Genomic DNA, 18,997 nt, shown 5'->3' on the forward strand with positions numbered 1-18,997 from the left:
GCTGACCAAAGTATTTTTTTGTAGTTTCTTTTCATGTACTTGCAATCAAAAGAGTTGAAAAACACACCATAACATCTCTTTCATTTCCTGATGCCCCAGAAAATACAATCCAGCCATTCATGATTTTTGGCATTTACTTTGCATGTAAGGGATGATTTCTTAAAATGATTATTCCTAATGATAATGCGAAAAGTTCATTGGAATGAATAGCTATCACTTGAATTCTTTGCATATTTTATTTTTCTTTTTGATTTCCAACTCACACACATCTGGCATATTTTACATCTTTGCAATAAAACATGGTTACAATAGCTTAAGGAATTTATATATCCAAAATATTTCACCATGATCTCAAGATGAAATGAACTTGTCTTCCAGATGTTCAATATTCTCCCAATTCTAAGCTACAAACTCAAGATATTGCTTACAGACTGGTGATGAATAACTTAATCATTAGGATGATCCCCATGATTGCCAAACCTTATAAATACAAACAACAATGAAGAAGGAAATTCAGTGCTAAACTTACTAATACAAGGTGGAGAACAAATAAGTAATCACATCAATAAATAATGATATGTTTCTGGTGCAAAGTGCCAATACAAAGAATCCATTATCTTTTTAAATAAATGACTGCAAATGAGTGTAAATTCTGAGAAAATTACATTCCTGTTACATGCCTCATAGCCCTACCGACACAATATGTACATCTATGACAATACAGTCACCAAATATACAAAGAAGAAACATGAATTAAAGTGTATATACCCCTGGGTGTGTAATTTGATCAGTACAATGTGCAGAAAATTATTCTGATAGTTATCGTTACAGTATTGTAAAACATGAAGTGCCTTAGTCTGAGTGGCTTCAGGTGAGATTTTCAGAACCGAAAAGAATAACCTCAGTCACCTCCACAATGAAGCTAAGGCTATTGAAGAAACCAAGCTGCTCAGAGGAAAACAAGGGAAAAACATCACTTGAGGCTCTCTCGCCCAATGGTTTCCTTGCCAAATGCTAGCAATCCAGAAGTACAGCACTTTGTATTGGGAATCATTCGGCATTGCAAATCATGAAACTGAACTTTCCCTCTTTGCTCCTTTTCCATCTTGTCTTTGAATTTAAAAAGGAGGAATTTAACTTCTACTGTATAAAGTATAAATATGGCAAATGATGGCTTTTTATCCAAATGCTTCATGAGCAGAACTCCACTTAAAACGGGTAAAGTTTAGGTTCAAAAAGTGAAAAATATGTGTTGGTGAAAATGTCAAAATTACTGTTTGCGCCCAAATTCAACCCTTTAACACAAGTTATACCCTCAGGCAGAACTCCAGTTTAATTTGTGAGAATGCACCTGCTCCTTCAAGACATCAGGTTTAAAGTACATGCAAGTTGTAACTCCACAATAAAATTAAGAAACGGTTTTGTTCTTTATACAAGGTTTTACTTTTACAAAAGTATCCCTTCAAAGTTAAGATGTGCATCTGATGTACAAAGTATCAAACGTATTTTTTATTTTTATTTTTATTTTTATTTTTTAATCTCAGCTTGAAAAGAGGCTGGAGATGGGATGCATGTTAGGTTCAGAGCCTAAACATTGAAACAACTGGACACGAGGTTCCTCAAAATTTGCAAAAGTCTCTTGTGGCGCATCCTACTACCTTTTCTCAATAAACAAAGATATATGAAATAATTACCAAAACATCTCCTAATTCATATAATTTACATGATACAAGCTTGCTTTTCAGCAGCTGGTGTTCAGTTGTGAAAAAACACACAAAGTAAAATGGTTGCTGACTACAATGTACAGCTATTGCTGGGTGTAATGGAATGTACAACGGAGGTCAATGCAGACGTGGTATTCCACCAGAGACTACACCTTTCATTGCAGCACTTGTGCTCTCAGCTTTACCTGGGCTTTCAGTTCTTCATTCCGCTTTAGTATCTGTTCTGATGTTCATAATGCCACCGATTAAAATCTATATTGAAAGCTACGATGCTGCCAGAAGCCATGCCAGTAATAAGTGTTCTGAAAAAGACAAGTGTTTGTGTTAGTCCTCTTATGCCTTCTCAAATTATGGCTTGAAATAAACAGTGAAAAAGCCAAAAGGAGGCTTTTTAGCAACACTGTATGAAACTAAAGTTCACAGATGCACTCAGTTTGCTTCGGAGATACTAAATTCGGGTATCTACATGTAAGCCCAATTCCCACACTCCCGTTGTGGCCAAAGGAGGTCCAGAACTCCATTTATTCACTTTCACATAGGTAAAAGCTCAGTATAATTTGAGATGGCAAGATCTTTATCTTGCCTTGCCTCTAAGTGCCCCTCTGGAAGTGTGTGAGCCTTTACTAGGTCCTCTGCCACATGTGCCACCCCTCGTATGTAGCTTAGACCTCCAAAGCAGCTCGAACAGTACTAACTGTCTTTGGGGTGGAAACCAAACTAGGGACCTAATCAGTACCCTCAGTGTTATTTGACATGAACTCTCTACAGGTTGCAGGACATGTACTTGGGCAAGCTAAATTGTCCTCTGGACTCCAAAGACTATACTGAGTAAAGCTCTGTCAGTCATTAGGGAAGCTTATTATCATAGTTTCATGTAAGCTGATTGCACTCTGGTTCTCCTAAAAAGCTTTATATTGAAATTTACACCTATATTTATGTAGTTCTGATGGCAACAGTTGAGATATTTTCCAGTTATCATATACCCTCTAATTCTGGTAGTTGAATTCTAAAATTGGATTAGATATCTATCACCACTTCTATCAAACCGTACAAAATCCATTCTCTGCTTAATTATGCGACCAAAGCTAAGCAGATACTTAAAGCACTTTGCACAGCTGGAGCTTCCCAAACCTAATATTACAATCAGGCCTAGAGAAAATAGGCTAGAAGAAATTTTTCACAGTATAAATAAATCTCACAGAACACAGCACAGTCCTGCATACATAAACTGGCAAAGCTCCAGCAGCAAATAGGCCTCTTCCAGTAAGTTAGGTTTTGATTAGATTGTTTGAGACAAAAATCTTGTTTCTCGTCATCTACTCATATATGAATAAATTAGGTGGGTACTTGGTTTGTAGGTGTTTTTATTGCTTTACAAAATGGGTACATAGCATAAGAATGCTGGAAAGTGTAAGAAAAATAAATGAATATGACTGCTGTATGATTTTTCTCATGTCTCAGTAATTTTTTTTATGAGTTTGTATATTAATAAATGTCAGCTCACACATGATGTAAACAGCAAATCCATTCATAACCCTGCATGAATGCAACATACAGGTTTATATCATAAACATATTACAGCAGTAGAGTAGTGATTCATATACCAGGTTCATATATATTTACATTTGCACTGTGCATTCCACTGCCACAGCAGTCACTACAAATATCTAGGCTTGTACAGTGCATCTCCACTGCTCAGAGAAAGTCAAAAAGAGAGGTCCATATCCATTCCTGGAAGATAAATCCCTTGTAATGTTGCACGTTATAGTCTAACCACAGCCCCAATAGGTTCTTAAGCTCTTCAGTGCTGAACTTTTGAACTTTTTATCAAAGCATTTGTTAATTGGTACTACTGCAGTCTGGTCCAGTCTGGTTGTTTCTGTGTTCTGAAGATAATGCAATTTTACTAATATTTTGCTGGCTGAAGCTCTGACTTACTGACTTCAGTGAAATAAAATCTTGCCTTGAAGTTAACTGCTGGTATTATGAGACTCAAGGATCAGACAGCATGTTCATTAAAACAAGTTAACTGGATAATAACATGCGTAGTGATTTTGTATCATATCCTCTCAACTCAAACTTTAAAGTCATACTTTAACATTAACAGAAAGCTACCCTATGTGCATTTTCAGTCTTTACATACAGATATGAAGGACAAATTCACCTCTGATCATGAGACAGATCCATAGCTCTAATGCCAGCATCACAGCCAGGGTAGATATAGAGCTGCTTGAAGTCACAGGCCTGCCATACCTCCACCACACCATTGTCTCCCCCTGTCACCAAGTTCTGTCCATCACTGCTCAGGAGAATGGCCTTCAGATAAATATGACAAAATCAAGGTACACAGTTAGCTTTTATGGAGAATTATCATTACTTAAATTTAGTCAACTTATGAGCATGTCTTTATCCCTGCCCACTTTAAATTTGAAGAAAAAGGCTCCCACTTCTATTTCTTCCAAATAATAATAGTAAAAAGATAAAATAACAAATTTTGGATCTCCAAATTTTAAATAAAACAATTATGTGGCTTTAAGTATGGTAAATCACCACCACCACTACCAACAACAACAAAAAAAAACCCTAATATATTTTCCAGTATTTATGACTTGAGTTGAGCACATAACATTTCTCTGTTCCGTAGTGCTAGATATCATCAATAACACCTGACGCAGGGCAGTGATCTGCATTCTTAATGCTGCTTCAAGTGCTCTTCACACAGTAGAGCCCCAAAGGCAAGAATTCATGTCTGGACTAATAAATGGAGAATGGACTTCTTTCAGAGTATTTTGTTTAAAAAAAAAATAATGCTTCCCATTTAAATTTAATTCAAGCAAAAATTCCAGGAATTGTAAGGGATCACACAGAATTTGTTCTTGTTCACTCTAAAAATGCTCAAGTGCACTTTTACATTTGGAGATGGAAATGAGAGCATTCGTGTTTGAATATGACTTAGCTGGGAGGTGAAAACTTTACATGTAATTTCCTTTAAAGTACACTGCAAATAAATTCAATTTAATTTAATAAATAAAAGCAAGACACACCAAGTGTTTATTTGCATTTAGATTTACCCTGGTTGAATCATTGATCTCCATCTGTGCTAAGAGTTTTCCATTAATGCTGAAATTGCTGAACCGTCCTCGTTCATAGTAGATGATGCAGTGACCTTCACTAGAAACAGAAATTAAGCGAGGATACAAGCAGTTTTCTGTTCCTTCCAGGGCTCTCAGCAAATCTCCAGTAATTGTGTGTACCAGACAAGGACCTTCTGTATGTGAAAAGATAATATATCATACCTTTGCTGGTTATACAAACTATATACACTGTGCACAGAGGCAATGCATAATACACATTTATGTCATTTAAGTCCTGCATAGTTATGAGAAGATGCAATCCTGACCCAAAGAACATAAAATAGGAAACAGAAAAGATAATGCAATAAAATTAATATCAGGATATTTTTCCAAGCATTTAGAGGCCTTGGTCTTTCCTCCAAGAACACGAACTCTCCTTAGCCTGCCCATTCACATTAAACAGATGGGGCCCTATCAGTGACTAGTAGGAGCAACTCCCAGAGGGTACATAACCATATCACTGCATATTTTTCTTATAGTCAATGGCAGTTTCTGTAGGTCCTCTCCCACTATGAGTGTATTATATGCATAGATTTCAGTCATAGATTTCATTGTTTTAACAATAGGCATCATCTGACAGACAGCAATGGAACTATGATATTGGTACTATAAGAGATGATATGAGATTTTAATGTGGTTTTTTTTTGTTGGTTTTTTTTTTTTTGGTTTTTTTTTTTAATGCTGATGAAAGAGAAACCGAGCTGTGAAATCTACATGGTTCATTTTAAGATGCAACACTATGATATCTCCATTTCAAAATCTATGAGAAATGTTCTTTTGAAAGTGAGATGTGTACCCCTTCTAAAAATCTGAGTCACGGTAAATGATAAATACTTTTGTAATGAATCAATGAATATCCCTGGACCATCACAGTTATTTCTTCCTTGTAGAGCTGGCTCATGACCCTCAAAGTAAATTTGTGCTGGCAGACTCAGCCACCTCACATTAAGCCCTTCCAACTTCTCTGAAAATCACACTATGGCTGGGTTTGTCCAGGTAGAACAAATCATGGCATCGATGCACTTGTCTGAGCCCTCCGGTGCATGTCCTTGTCTGTGTTTGCAACAAGCCTTATGCAGAGAGACTCTGAGTCTCACTGGGTCTACAGAATGCATCTGCAATGGAATTAATTTATTTTCTCAAATTGTTAAATTCTAGCTTTGGAAATGCTGTAATGCCAAACGATGCTTCCACTTTTAGAATAAATACCTTGTTAGATTTGTCAAAAGGAAAGTTTAATATCTATCTTCTCACATAAGTACCCTGACAAACAGCTCAGCAAACAATAAAATCTTCAGAGTTCAGATTCTGGTGTAAAGGCACACAAACTGCCCACTCTTTTAATGTTGCATAGGAAAATTCAGACATCAACTTGAGGCACAGGATTTAATTAGAGAAGTCCTATTCACACTGCCTCCCTAACCCAGCACAGGTTGTCAGGATGTCTGCGTATGTGATGGAGGTGATGCAGGGAGGGACAGACTCTCTATGAGGGAGAACATACAGCATCAAGGTGCAACAGAGCACTGCAATGAAATGCTGTAATAGAAACTGGAAAGCAACTGGACAGAGAATTGATAAATAGCCTTTAAACAAGCATCCACTAGAAAACAGTCACGATTAAAGAATATAAATAAATAAATAAATAAAATGATAATGATTTTCTCTATATAATGATGTATGGAATAGTCTATAAAGTAATGGGAAATGTAAGAGTAACTCAGAGAACCAGATCTGACAGGATGGGCCTCCAACTCTCCGAATTTATTACAAGTATAGTCTAGATCTGACCCCTAGGAGCATTTAGCTCTAAAAATAGATGTTTCTAAAGCATTGCATACTGAATGAAGCAAAAGGTGACTAAGCACAGACAAACCACAGAGAAAATTTGAAACAAGATAGTTGAAAAGGGTACTTTGACAGCAAGAATGTACAAAGCTGCATTAAAAGACAAGGAAATAGCAGTGCTGCAAGACAAAATTAGGTTCAGAGTCCTTCTGAATTCTTCACAAATGACTTCACCTACCAGACTTATGTAGTAAGTCATTACTAGAGTTAATGACCCATTAGCAATTGTTAAAAATATCTTTACCCAAAAGTTTCATATTCAACTTCGAAAATAAATGTAGCTCTCCAAGTCTGTATGAAAGATGATAATACAGCCATGAGCTAAAGTGGGCAGAAATAGCACCACAGCCTTTAAAAAATCACAGAATCTTTAAGGTTGGAAAAGACCTTTAAGATCAACAAGTCCAGCTGTCAGCACATCAACCATGCCCACTAACCATTCTCAGTGCCACATCTACACAGTACTTGAAAATCTCTAGGGACAGTCACTACACCACCTCTCTGGGCAGCCTGTGCCAGCACAGTGCCCCTCTTTCTGAGAAGAAATTTTTACTAATATTCAATCTGTTATCCTCAAAAGAATCAAGCTTTAAAAAAGAATGCAAGGATATTCACAGTGATGAATGGAACACCTCCTCTATGAGAACAGGCTGAGACAGCTGGGGCTGCTCAGCCTGGAGAAGGTTCTGGGAAGAGATCTCATTGTGGCCTTTCAGTACCCAAAGAGAGCCTACAGGAAATCTGGAGAGGGACTCTTTATAAGGGTTTGTAGTCATAGGACAAAGGTCAATGGCTTTAAACCAAAAGGGAGATATAGATTAGCTATTCAGATAAAATTCCTCATGATGAGGGTGGTGAGGCACTGGAAGAGGTTGCCCAAAGAAACAGAATGCCCCATTCCTACAGATGTTCAAGGCTAGACTGGACTGGGCTTTCAAAACACTGGTCTGATGAGAAGTGTGTCCCTGCGCATGGCATTGCAGTGGAACTAGATGGTTTTTAAGGTCTTTTCCAACCCAAGCCATTCAGTGATTCTTTGATTCTATTAATAAAATATGAAATAGATTTTAGTGTAAGCAGTAAAAAACAAGTGGTTGAATAAAGATCCAGTAGTGGAGTGGAAATGAGACATAGGAAATAAGAACCTTTAAAGATTGACAAAGTTAGTGTAAAAATAAGGAAATAAGAAGGGATAATCAAGCTCAAAGGAAAGCAAAAGCTACACCCTGGAGGAAGATGAGGCAAAGAGGAAAGGATGACAGGAAAATACATGAAGTTTCCCAAGTGAAGAAAAGAAACTAAATGAGAGAGAACAGAGGAGGAAGAAAAGTGAACGTGGGGAAAAGGAGAAGGTGAGCAGAATAGGGAAAGATTAAGCAACAACTCATTATAGATGAGTGTTTTATTTACATTGATGTCTAAAGTCTCACAGGAGTTTGCTTCAGGTTTGGGAAGGTATTTTGAACGTGTACATTAGTGACTGTTGGATACTCTGGATTCTATAAATAAGCAAGAAAGTGTGTGAACAGATGGCCCAAAAAAATTAATGGAAGAGGTGTAATAACAAACATGCAAACTCCTGATCATATGGAAACCTATCCACCAAAAAGTCTGCAGGGTGAAATGCTGTCAAAGAATTCCAAAACAAATCAAATATACACAGCTTTCATTGCCAAGGAGACTGAGGTCAGTGTGCAAATTGCCATTTAATTAAGATCAGGGTAGAGAATTTGGAGCTGACCCTGCCCCAGACATAGGTCTCCATCAACAATTCTCTTCCAAACCTGTGGGTAATTGTAAAACAGGCTGATTGCTGGAAAGATCAACTATTTGTTTCTAGGCCTCATAAATATGGATGGTAAGGAATAATGCTCAGAGTAAGCAGCTATAGATTCCCCCAGAATTGCAAAACATCTAGGTAGAGGAGGCTTGGGATAACTGAGGTCTGTCTAGATTAAAGGAAGGCCAGAAAGTACCATTCAGAAAGGTTCTAAAGACTTAAATCATAAAAGTATTTCTTACCTTTAGCACCACTAATAACAAGTCCCAGCTCTGCACAGACTGACACACAGACAACTTCATGGTCGTGACCAGTCAGAACAGCCCGAGGAGCAGGATAATCACCTGTTTTAAAAAAAAAAAAAAAAAAGGAAACAACAGACAAATGTGTCAAAACAAATCTACCTTCAAAAGAACAGTGCTGTAATTTGCCTTCAATCAATAAGCATCAAAGAAATACACCATCTGTTTAAGTACTTCATACCTAACTTTCTGAGCATCCACAACACAAATATCTGCTATCAAACATACTTGTCTGTAGCCTTCTGCTAGGAACCTAAGGAGTTGAGGATGTTCTTATATTAATGATCCTAATTTGTTTCATGAAGCTGGAGTAGGGGGAAGAGAGGAGAAACAGCACTGTATTTGAAAGTTACTGCCGTTGCATAGACATTATTGTTTTAGAGCCACTTTGAGAGCTTATAGGTTAAAATTATAGCTAGAGATGGTTATGAATAAACATCATTTTACATATAACACTGTGGATATATATGCCATTACAATCACATTTAATTTTAAAGAGTAGGATAGACTGCTCCCTAAACCTTTGTTTTCTGTATGCAGGAGAAAAACATATTTTATTGTGGATTCAAACAAGTGGGCTTTTATCGAGCATTTATGTGACAAACAGCAACACTTTTCTTGTTTCCAATCATAACAGATGCTGACAAGTAAAACTTCTGTATGCAGTAAGGAATTACTGAGTATTTGATATCACTTAACCAGTCAAGGAAAAGTTATGCAGTTATAAAAAAAAATAGCAACATGCTAGATAACAGAGATTTCATCTGGTTATATTTAGTTTGTACAAATGAAATACAAAAAAAAAAAAAAAATATGGGAAATTCCAAAGGACTGGATCTCTGACTGCAGAAGAATTATCATAACGTCAACCCCCCACAAAATTATAAACTGGGTAAACCCAAAGTTCTGACAATAAACTGGAAGCAAAAATCTCATTAATGACAGTCACCATGCTGTACAGGAATAGGAGTCTTGGCATTCAAGCTTCTTATCTGCTTCGAAAAGGTGACAGGTACAGTTGATAAAGATGACTATTTTAAAATGGCCTCCTATATTTTTTTTAAGATTTTTGTCTCAGTAGTGTGGGGTTTTGATTTCCATCTGTTTCATATGGAACTGACCAAGGACAGAACATACAGTACAAAAGCAGGTTCAATTACAGTTTTGAACATTTTCTGTCAACAGGAGGGTACTGACTAGGAGCTAGACATTAGGATACTGGATACTGAGGTATTGTACTGGTAGGTACATTAGGATACTGGTAGGTGGGAACCAATCACTAGTCAGTAACTTTATCTGTAGGATGGTATCAAATCTTTGCTGGTAAGATGTCGAAATATACAGTTGATACAAAGACTCATTGAGTACTGTACACTGAAGAGTGGTAGTAATTATTATAGCATACTGTGCACCATCCAGTTAAACAATAAGGCTGCCAGATGCATTTTAATTATTTTCTTTATTTTGAGCGCAAACAGGTAGAAAGTTAGTGCTTTTCTACAAACACAAGCTCTGCTCACTGGAGAGGTGATTTTAGTTGGGAAGGCAATAAGACAAAGGAGGATTTATTGGAGTCACAATGCAAAACTTCCTCCACATTAGCTTTCATTGCAATACCCTAAAATAGCAAATAGGGGTCAGGAATTATCTCGCACTGTAGATCATAAAGGAAATTTTACTCACATTTTCAGAAATAGACTCCAGGTAGGGTCACAGAACTGATAGAGCGTAGGATAGGAGGCTGCACAGCATTTAAAGTGTTTTCTCTCTTCACTGCACATGCAGCAGAGCAGTAACTTGGTGACCATAGTTGGGAGTTAAAGGTATAAAACATGTCCAACAGCCAAGCAATTTATCTTATAGCTAATGGCAGGACAAGGTCCAGTGGGTGAATGGCTGCATATATTTCAACCCTGCAATAAAATGCAGTATCCTACCTACAGAAACAGTTAAACACTAAAACAAATTAACAAGGGAACTACTGGAGTATCTAAGCAATAGCGTATGGGTTTCTGAAAGATATGTTTTAGGAATACGAACTTGCATTGCGCTTTGTGGGTCATTGAATTTAGTCTCATTTATTACAGAAACTCACATCTTATAAACCTGTTAATAAATTAATGAATAGATGGCTGGGTAGGTGACTTGGAAGGATGTTTCAGAACTTTAATACATTGAAAGACAGAAATATTTTTATTTTCAATCAGAATCTATTCCTGTCTACCTTATATCACTTTGTTCTTGTGTCACCACTAGCTTTCAGCTTCAAATCTACCCTTCCACTTGTCTTTTCCCTGCTCATGTTTTTAAAGAAGAAATCAGCCCTCTCAGCCTTTTGTTTTGACTTTATTAAAGAAACCAAACTCTTACAGTATTTTTTAAAAGTGACAGGCTTGCCTCTTTTTAGTCATTGAAGTAACCCACTTCTGCTCCATTCACACTCCCAGTTCTTTCTTAAAATTCAGTTAGCCAGAACAGTATATAATAGTAGTTCTCTGAATTTTACAGAGAAAGTGCAGAATTTCTTGAATAATATTAACCATGTCTGTTATAAAAGTTTTAATTATTAATTCTACATATTTTACTATCATTTTCTGAATCAGCGAAGAACTACCAAACATCGATTTGAAGGTTTAGTTTTGGATCAAATAGTCCAGGATAAGTCAATCTACCTTCACTGCTAATGAAAACAGTAAAATGTCAGAATCTGAAAACTGACAATATTTGTTGTCTTGCAAAGGGAAATGCTTATAAGGAGCAACTGACCTTTGAGACCTTTTTTCAGTAAATAAAAATTAATAATGGAAAATCTTTATTAGGATTAAGAGTCAGACACTAACGGTAAATAAGATTCTGTGACACTTTCTACAGAAGAAGCTGTAGCACAGAGAAGAGAATCTCAATCATATTGCATTATATTGCTAAGGATGGAAGTTGTGAACTCCAGGAATCATTCGAAATCTAGCAAAATATTCTGTCACTGTCACATCACTTCTGATAGATGCAACCAGGGGTCAAAGGCTGCAGCTCTGAGGGAATTGCAGGTGAAAATATCTTATCTATGAACTGAGATACCATCACTGTAAACTCCCCGTGATTTTCCCAAAGGAGCACCTTTGAACCAAACTACTAGTGAGCAGAAGAAAAAAAATACATCTGTGATGTGTTTCTAAATGAGCATGTTCTCCTGTGCGGTCTGAATTAAAACACATCTTCCATTTTCTCTGAAAAATACACTGTTTAATATCACTGTAAGGAGCTCTCATTGCGAGGATAAAAAGAAATTGAAGGAGAATGGACAGTGTGACTATTTTTTTTCATATCGACTTTTTCCAGGAATTATGTAAATTTTTCTGGGGACACATCTGAAGGTCTTCTGTTTAAAGAAACATGAGACCACAAGGTTTCCAGCTTCCATTTCATGTTTGACTTTCATGGAAGGAAGTACAGGGCTATAGCTGACTGGTTTGTTGAAAATAAAATCTTCATGACGCAAAGATTTTTCTGTTAATATTTTTGAGGAGATACTCTTCAGAAAACGAAATCTTAAAAGTCATTACTACCTTTAATGGAAGTAACAATGAAGAAACCTTTTGAGTTTTTACTGTCGGAAACAAACAAACAAACAAACAGGCTCAGGATGAAAAGATAAGGCTACATCCAACAAACATGACTTAAAAATAGGAAATAGCCAAAAAAGAAATAATCCACAATGGGAGGAAGCGATTTTTTTTTTTTTATTTACTTTTTTTTTTTAAAGATTGCTGATGGAAAGATATTCATATATTCAAAATACTCTTAACTCTGGTAGAACTGGTTTATTAGCTAAGGAATGGCAGTAGCACTTTATATGCCTACAGTTAACCAAGGTGAGTGGACTTACACACATCTTGTAAGCACCCAGACTCCATGAGGAAAAATATACTGGATGAGAACCTTTACAACTTCAATTGCTATTTCTTTCAATAAATTACTTCAAAAGTTTGGTAAGTCACTGAACTGCTATGTGCAATACCACTCTCTTGGAGAATGCCGCTAAACATGGGCAGAGCATCACTTTTCAAAGACCTTCTACTCTGGTAGAATAGTGACAGGATAATGTATTTTAGAAATGAACATCTAAATTGCACTTACAAGTACTGTACATGGTTTAAACTTGCAAAGCAGTTTACATGTGTACCAATATTCTTGAGCAGAACCTTCAGGCAGCTCTCCAGCACAATTTGCACAAAAGATACTGGTGGCTATTTTTAAACTTGCCTTTGCAAGGTTAAGCTAGTCCATGTTATAGCATATACGTCTATGGTGATATAAAAGAATAGAGTGAATATTCAGAGTACTGAACATCAATGCTCTCAAGATACAAGTTCACAAAACCAGAGACATTCACAATTTTAAATTGTTTCAAAAATGACATATTGCAAAGAAAATTAAAATATGCTTTGAGACACTTTAAAAAAGCACAGGTTAACTTGAGAAGGATACTTTATGGAAGCACATGCCCTCCCTTTCAGACATACACAAATGCATTCCCTGAGAGAGGATGGATAATTACCACATGTGATAACTGTAATGGTACATAAACCAAGATTTGAGCTGAGAGACAATGTGTTTTACTATGGTCAGTGCAGCTCCACACAGAAAAAGCAGGGTTCACTCTCACACCTCCTGTGACCATCCTTTTGGATGTTACTGTAAGTAATGAGAAATGTCAAGACCCAAGATCAATAAAATTTCAGGCTCAAGGGACAAAACAGGAATAGCATTGATCCTTTTAAAGAACGCCAGTCAGAAGGTGAATGTAATAAGTTGCACAGGGAGGCTCAAGAGGATAAGCGGCCAAGTCCAACGTACTTACCTGAAAAAAATTCGATCAGATTTTAGCACAAGCTGCCTATCCTTCCCTTCTTTCATGCAGAAGTCTGATTCCAATTAAAGTGTGCAAATTAATTTTTATCACTCCCAAATTAGTTTCTGAATTTGTCTGATTTAGATGAAAGCATCAGTCTCTCCTTCACTTTTCTGCAATTCTATTTTCTACTTTGGTATATGTTCAAAGACTCCGAGATAATTCTTATTTTCAAAGTCTCTTGTTGACTTGAGACATCCAATAAAGCAATCATAAAATATAAAAATAAAGCAACAATAATAATACATTTTGAACTCCAGGGCATATCATGATTTTTATGATGAGTAAAACAGTCATATGTAGACATATTAGTGTTCAGCTAAAGCAAATACCTGTCTATATTGAGAGAAAAAAAAAATCAAAATGCAAATTGTCAAACTCTTTAACAATAATTTTCCCATTCAAACCAATAGAACTGCAAATTTGACACATGACTTAAAAGAATTAAAATAAGCAAATGATGTCCTTTCTATGTGCCGTGTCTTCCTATGAGAAAACAGATTCCTTGAATTCTGCCATAGACTCATGTTATGTGGTCATCAACTTAACAGGGTGCAGATTCATATACCTATTTCAGATGGCCAGTTTTGGCATAGAAAGTAGGTATCAAACACTGTCAGGCTGTCAGTGCTTCATACAATTCAATATTTGTCCCAGTGGTACTACTTGTTTAACCAAAGTTAATGAAATAAAAGAAGGCTTAAATATACATAAAAACATAAGAAGCAGCATTCAGTTCCCCCTTAGTCTAAGGGAATCCATGCCACATCTCCCACACCCCAGGAGCATCTCCAGGCTCTATTCCAGTCGGAAGGAGATAATTTTCGATCACTGCTTAGCCATTATGCAGCCACAAAACCAATTTCTGTTGGACCAGAGGAAGGATAGTTAGGGAGATTTGACCTGAATATTACTGCCAAAGGTGTGCAGTTTTTGTTCCTGTTTTCTTGATATATCTCTATTTTTATACAAACATTATGTCATATAAAATCCATAAGTGAAGTAGGGAAAAGAATTTTGCTGGATGTTCACAGGGGTCCCCTCCCACATTAATTTTTAGCCTGATAGTCCAGAATGCATGAATTTGATGAAGCATATGCTTGTGAATATGGGAATGTGGGTTTGAATTCCATCAGCCTCTGGAGGCTAAGAACTTAGTCTCCTACTTCCTGAACAAACATTCTGACCATAAGGTTATTATGCAGGCTATTTTTGAAAGCCACTCCACGGAAAGCATTGTATTTAAAATCTGGCAAAATTTCACCCTTCTCACAGCCTGTAAAATAACCATGACAAGTGCAATCTGAACAAAAACTTCTTTTTGATATGTAGTGTAGGAGAATAAAAGTGATAACTTAATAAGGGCATTGATTCTAAGAAGATATATTAAAATTAAAAAGGAGTTCACCGTGTTCTCACAGGCAAATTTCCAACAACAGACCTAGAGCTGCCACTTGCAAGAGTCTCATCCAAGCCACAGTTTTTTTCCATTCTCCCCTTTAAACCAGAGCTGATCCTGTATTTCCTACAGATAAAGTTCAGGTCACCTGCTGAGCACATATCAGCACAGATTCAGATTCCCAGAGGTCCAACACTTTGGGTTCCTGACATATGTGTTGTGTAGTGAAGACTTCATCAAACTCATGGATTTCAGAGTATACGATTTTAAGAGAATTGTTATTCATTGGATTTCATTCTTAAATCTTTTGTTCCAAAATGTTTCACAATAGATGTGATTGCTATCTTTTCTAGTGAAATTACACATACATTTTTCCATACAAATGTTAAACTATATAAACTGCTTAGGCCTAGGGGCTTCTTTTACTTCACTTTAGTATTCTGAAACAACTAAAGTTCCTTTTAGTAACTTCATGCACTGAAGCTGAAATTGATAATTAACAGCCTTTCAGCTTAAAAGATTATTATAAAGTCAAGAGCATAACCCAGATAATTACTATACCTGACATTTTTCTTTGAATCCTTCACCTTCTTACATTCTGTGATATAAAATACCTTATCTGTGTCTCCAGATGACAGCTTTTAAGAAACTAATCTTTCCTTTTTTTTCCTTTTCCTTTTTTTTTTTTTTTTTTTTTTTTCCCCTGCAAATATCATCTACATCTTTCTGGAAGTTCATTCTAAAGATGTTAACTAATTGGACTTGACCTACACTGAACATCTCACATTGATTTTTCCTACAAGATAAGTCCTAATCTTCTACCAGTAAATAATGAGGAAGAGAAGATTAGGAAACGTTTCTTTATAAAAGAATTCTTTACATCCTTGGCTTCAACTATCTAAAACTTTAAACCTATCATCAAAAGGATTGATGAGAACTCTTCTGCAAATCACAATCATAGAATCATAGAATTGCTCAGGTTGTAAAATATCTTAAGGATCATCAAGTCTAACCACAACCTAACCATACTACCCTATCTCTAACAACCCTCCACTAAAACATCCCATCACAGAATGGTTGGGTTGGAAGGGGCTTGAAAGGCCATGCAGATGATATCAAGTTGGCAGGAAGTGTTGATCTGCCTGGGGGTAGGAAGACCTTACAGAGGGATCTTGATAGGCTGGATTGCTGTGCTGAGGACAATGTGATGAAGTTCAACCAAGTGTCAATGTGAAGTTCAATGAAGTGTCAGAACCTGCACTTTGGCCACAAGAACTCCAGGCAACACTACTGGCTTGGGGCAGAGCGGAGGGAAGACTTTGTAGGGGAAAAGGACCTGAGGGTGTTGGCTGATGCTTGGCTAAACATGAACTAGCAGTGTGCCCAGGTGGCCAAGAAGGCCAACGGCATCCTCACTTTTATCAGAAATAGTGTTGCCAGCAGGAGCATGGAAATGATCGTGCCTCTGTACTCAGCTCTTGTGAGGCTGCATCTTGAGTACTGTGTTCAGTTTTGGGCCTCTCACTATAAGAAAGATATTGAGGTCCTGGAGCATGTCCAGAGAAGGGCTGTGAAGCTGGTGAGGGGTCTGGAGCACAAGTGTTATGAGGAGTGGGAGCTTAGATTGTTTAGTGTGGAGGAGACTCAGGGAAGACCTGATCACTCCCTACAACTGCCTGATGAGAGGTCATAGTGAGATGGAGGTTGGCCTTTTCTCATGTGTAACTACTAGTGATAAGACTAGAGGGAATGGTGTCAGGTTGCACCAGGGGAGATTCAGGTTGGCTATTATGAAATATGTATCCCAGAGAGTGGTCAGGCATTGTAAAGTCTGCTTAGGGAGGTGGTGAAACTCTACAAGTTTTAAAAGGTGGAAGGTCCTTCATGCATATAATCACTACTGTGATCTGTTCTTAGTGATGTATGCTGAAAAAACGTCAGATTTTCTATTAATAATGATATCTTTACAACATATGAAGTTCTGATTGTACTACTGTACTAGTACACAATTAACAAATACAACTTAATTTTAATCCAGTGAGTAGAGACAATAGTAATAATGATGAAATCATTACTTTTCAAAATGAACCTTAAATGTGTCTCCAACATGAGATCAGATCAATATCTTTGAAGCTAGCATAGTGTAGTTGGCTGTTTGACCTTTTTGAATGCTGCTACCTGTGACTGTAAGGTTATAGTTGCCTGGGTGTGACTACTTGCCATACTGTCTTCCATTAATCTGACTGTAATGCCTTTCCTTTTGCAAAATAGTACCTTATTCATACAGAGACAGTGAATCACACAATCACTTTCATCAACTACTTTCAGCTGACTAAATATGCTTTCTTTTCATAAAATTACAGGATTTCCAAGGCAAACAATTCCAAAGTTACACAGATACAATACTAAACTTGAGATTCCAAAACGTACCAGTACCCATTCAGATATATTCACAATGGTAAAATGGAATTTGAACTAAAATAAATTAAACTGTTAAAGAAGTGAAGATGTTTGTATCAGCCATTTGAAATATGCTAATGGCGGGGCTGTCCAGGCCCATGTGATAAAAGGAAGAAAAGGAGAAGTATTTTATATTTTCTTCAGTGAAAGGAGCAAGTTCTTTTTTTTTTTCTTTTTCTTTTTTTTCACTTTTTTTCTTTTTTTCTTTCTTTCTTTTTTTTTTTTTTCCCTGACTTAGCACAGAAATTACTAATATCTGACATAAATCACACAGGCATTCAAATAAATAAAATGTCATCAAGATAAACAGAGTGCACTGAAATGAAATCTTTCTTCATATTGAATTTGTCTCTGTATGAGAATTAAGTGCTAAATAAGCCATGGAAAATGCATATGTTAGGGAATTCTCTATTTTATTTTATTTATTTATTTATTTATTTTTTGCTCCCATTCTCTCTCTGTTATAAAAGAAAAATGAAATCAGGTGAGAAAGTGAGGCTTTTGTCTCCTCTTTGCTCTGGTTATAGACAAATGGAAGAAAACTGAAACATAAATAAACTGTATATGCCAAATTAGCAAAATATGTACTTTGAAAATAAAACAACTTCTATGAGACAATCAATAAATACTTTCCCTTATCTGTTTGTAACTGACAGGTCTACAACAGTCTCCAGTCAGTACTTGAATCAGAGATCAGAACTGATGGTGATGGAGTCTTCTATGCTTATCTAAAGAGACAATATTGTTTTGCTGAAAATAATCATCAGAATTTATAAACTCTGCTTTAAATGAAAAATGTGGGTGTATTGTACAAGACAGGATAAAAGCTGTCCTTGTCTATTGCTGTGGTCACATTTCTGGATTGGGAACCTTGCAAATTAGTGCACTTCTGTAAGTATCCTTTTATTAATAGATGCAGTTGAAATATTCTTCTGTACAAATTAATATTATTATTGTGCCCCCTTTGCACTGCAAAGTACTATTAGTCCTCTACAAATGAAACAAACTCTTCCTGACATCTTTTTCTATTTTTATTTAGTCACATTGCCTCTTCAAAGGTTTGCTTGCTACAGAAAGACCTTTCTAAAAGAGACTCATTGAATTCCAAGGCATGTGAGGCATTCCTTGTTTGAATAGGCAAGCAGCTGATACAGCATGCTGTGGTACAAAAAGAATACATTAAATTGCAAAAAAAAAAAATTAAAAAAAATTATGTGAATGAAAAATCAAAACATTGATATACATTCTGTCACTTAAAAAAACATCTTGTTCTACTTCATAATGACATGATGCTATAAGTGATAAGAGCAGTTATTTTAAAAATTACCCTCATATTATTATCTGCCATCATGCACAAACTAATCATTTTTTTGGCTCGTACTCAGTGAATTGCTTAGCACGTGGTGCTCTTTTTATAACAACCTGCAAGTAAAGTAGTTGG

At 36.4% G+C, this 18,997-nt stretch overlaps 1 protein-coding gene across 14 annotated transcripts in view; it reads right to left on the bottom strand.

Moving 5' to 3' along the window:
* Positions 1–217: 217 nt before the first annotated feature.
* The window catches only part of NBEA (neurobeachin), a 460,919-nt gene continuing 442,139 nt past the window's right edge, over positions 218–18,997 (bottom strand). For 13 of the 14 annotated variants that reach the window (XM_015851986.2, XM_015851985.2, XM_032442135.1 and 10 more), the window contains 4 exons: positions 8,729–8,830; positions 4,796–4,992; positions 3,889–4,040; positions 218–2,026 (listed from right to left, as the gene is read on the bottom strand). In XM_015851986.2, the coding sequence (XP_015707472.1) occupies positions 1,936–2,026; positions 3,889–4,040; positions 4,796–4,992; positions 8,729–8,830 (542 nt within the window). In that variant the 3' untranslated portion in view covers positions 218–1,935. The remainder of the gene's footprint in view (positions 2,027–3,888; positions 4,041–4,795; positions 4,993–8,728; positions 8,831–18,997) is intronic. The other variant, XM_015851980.1, reaches the window with a different exon arrangement.

The sequence above is a fragment of the Coturnix japonica genome, chromosome 1 (assembly GCF_001577835.2).
Source record: "Coturnix japonica isolate 7356 chromosome 1, Coturnix japonica 2.1, whole genome shotgun sequence".
In the NCBI taxonomy this organism is placed as follows: domain Eukaryota; kingdom Metazoa; phylum Chordata; class Aves; order Galliformes; family Phasianidae; genus Coturnix; species Coturnix japonica.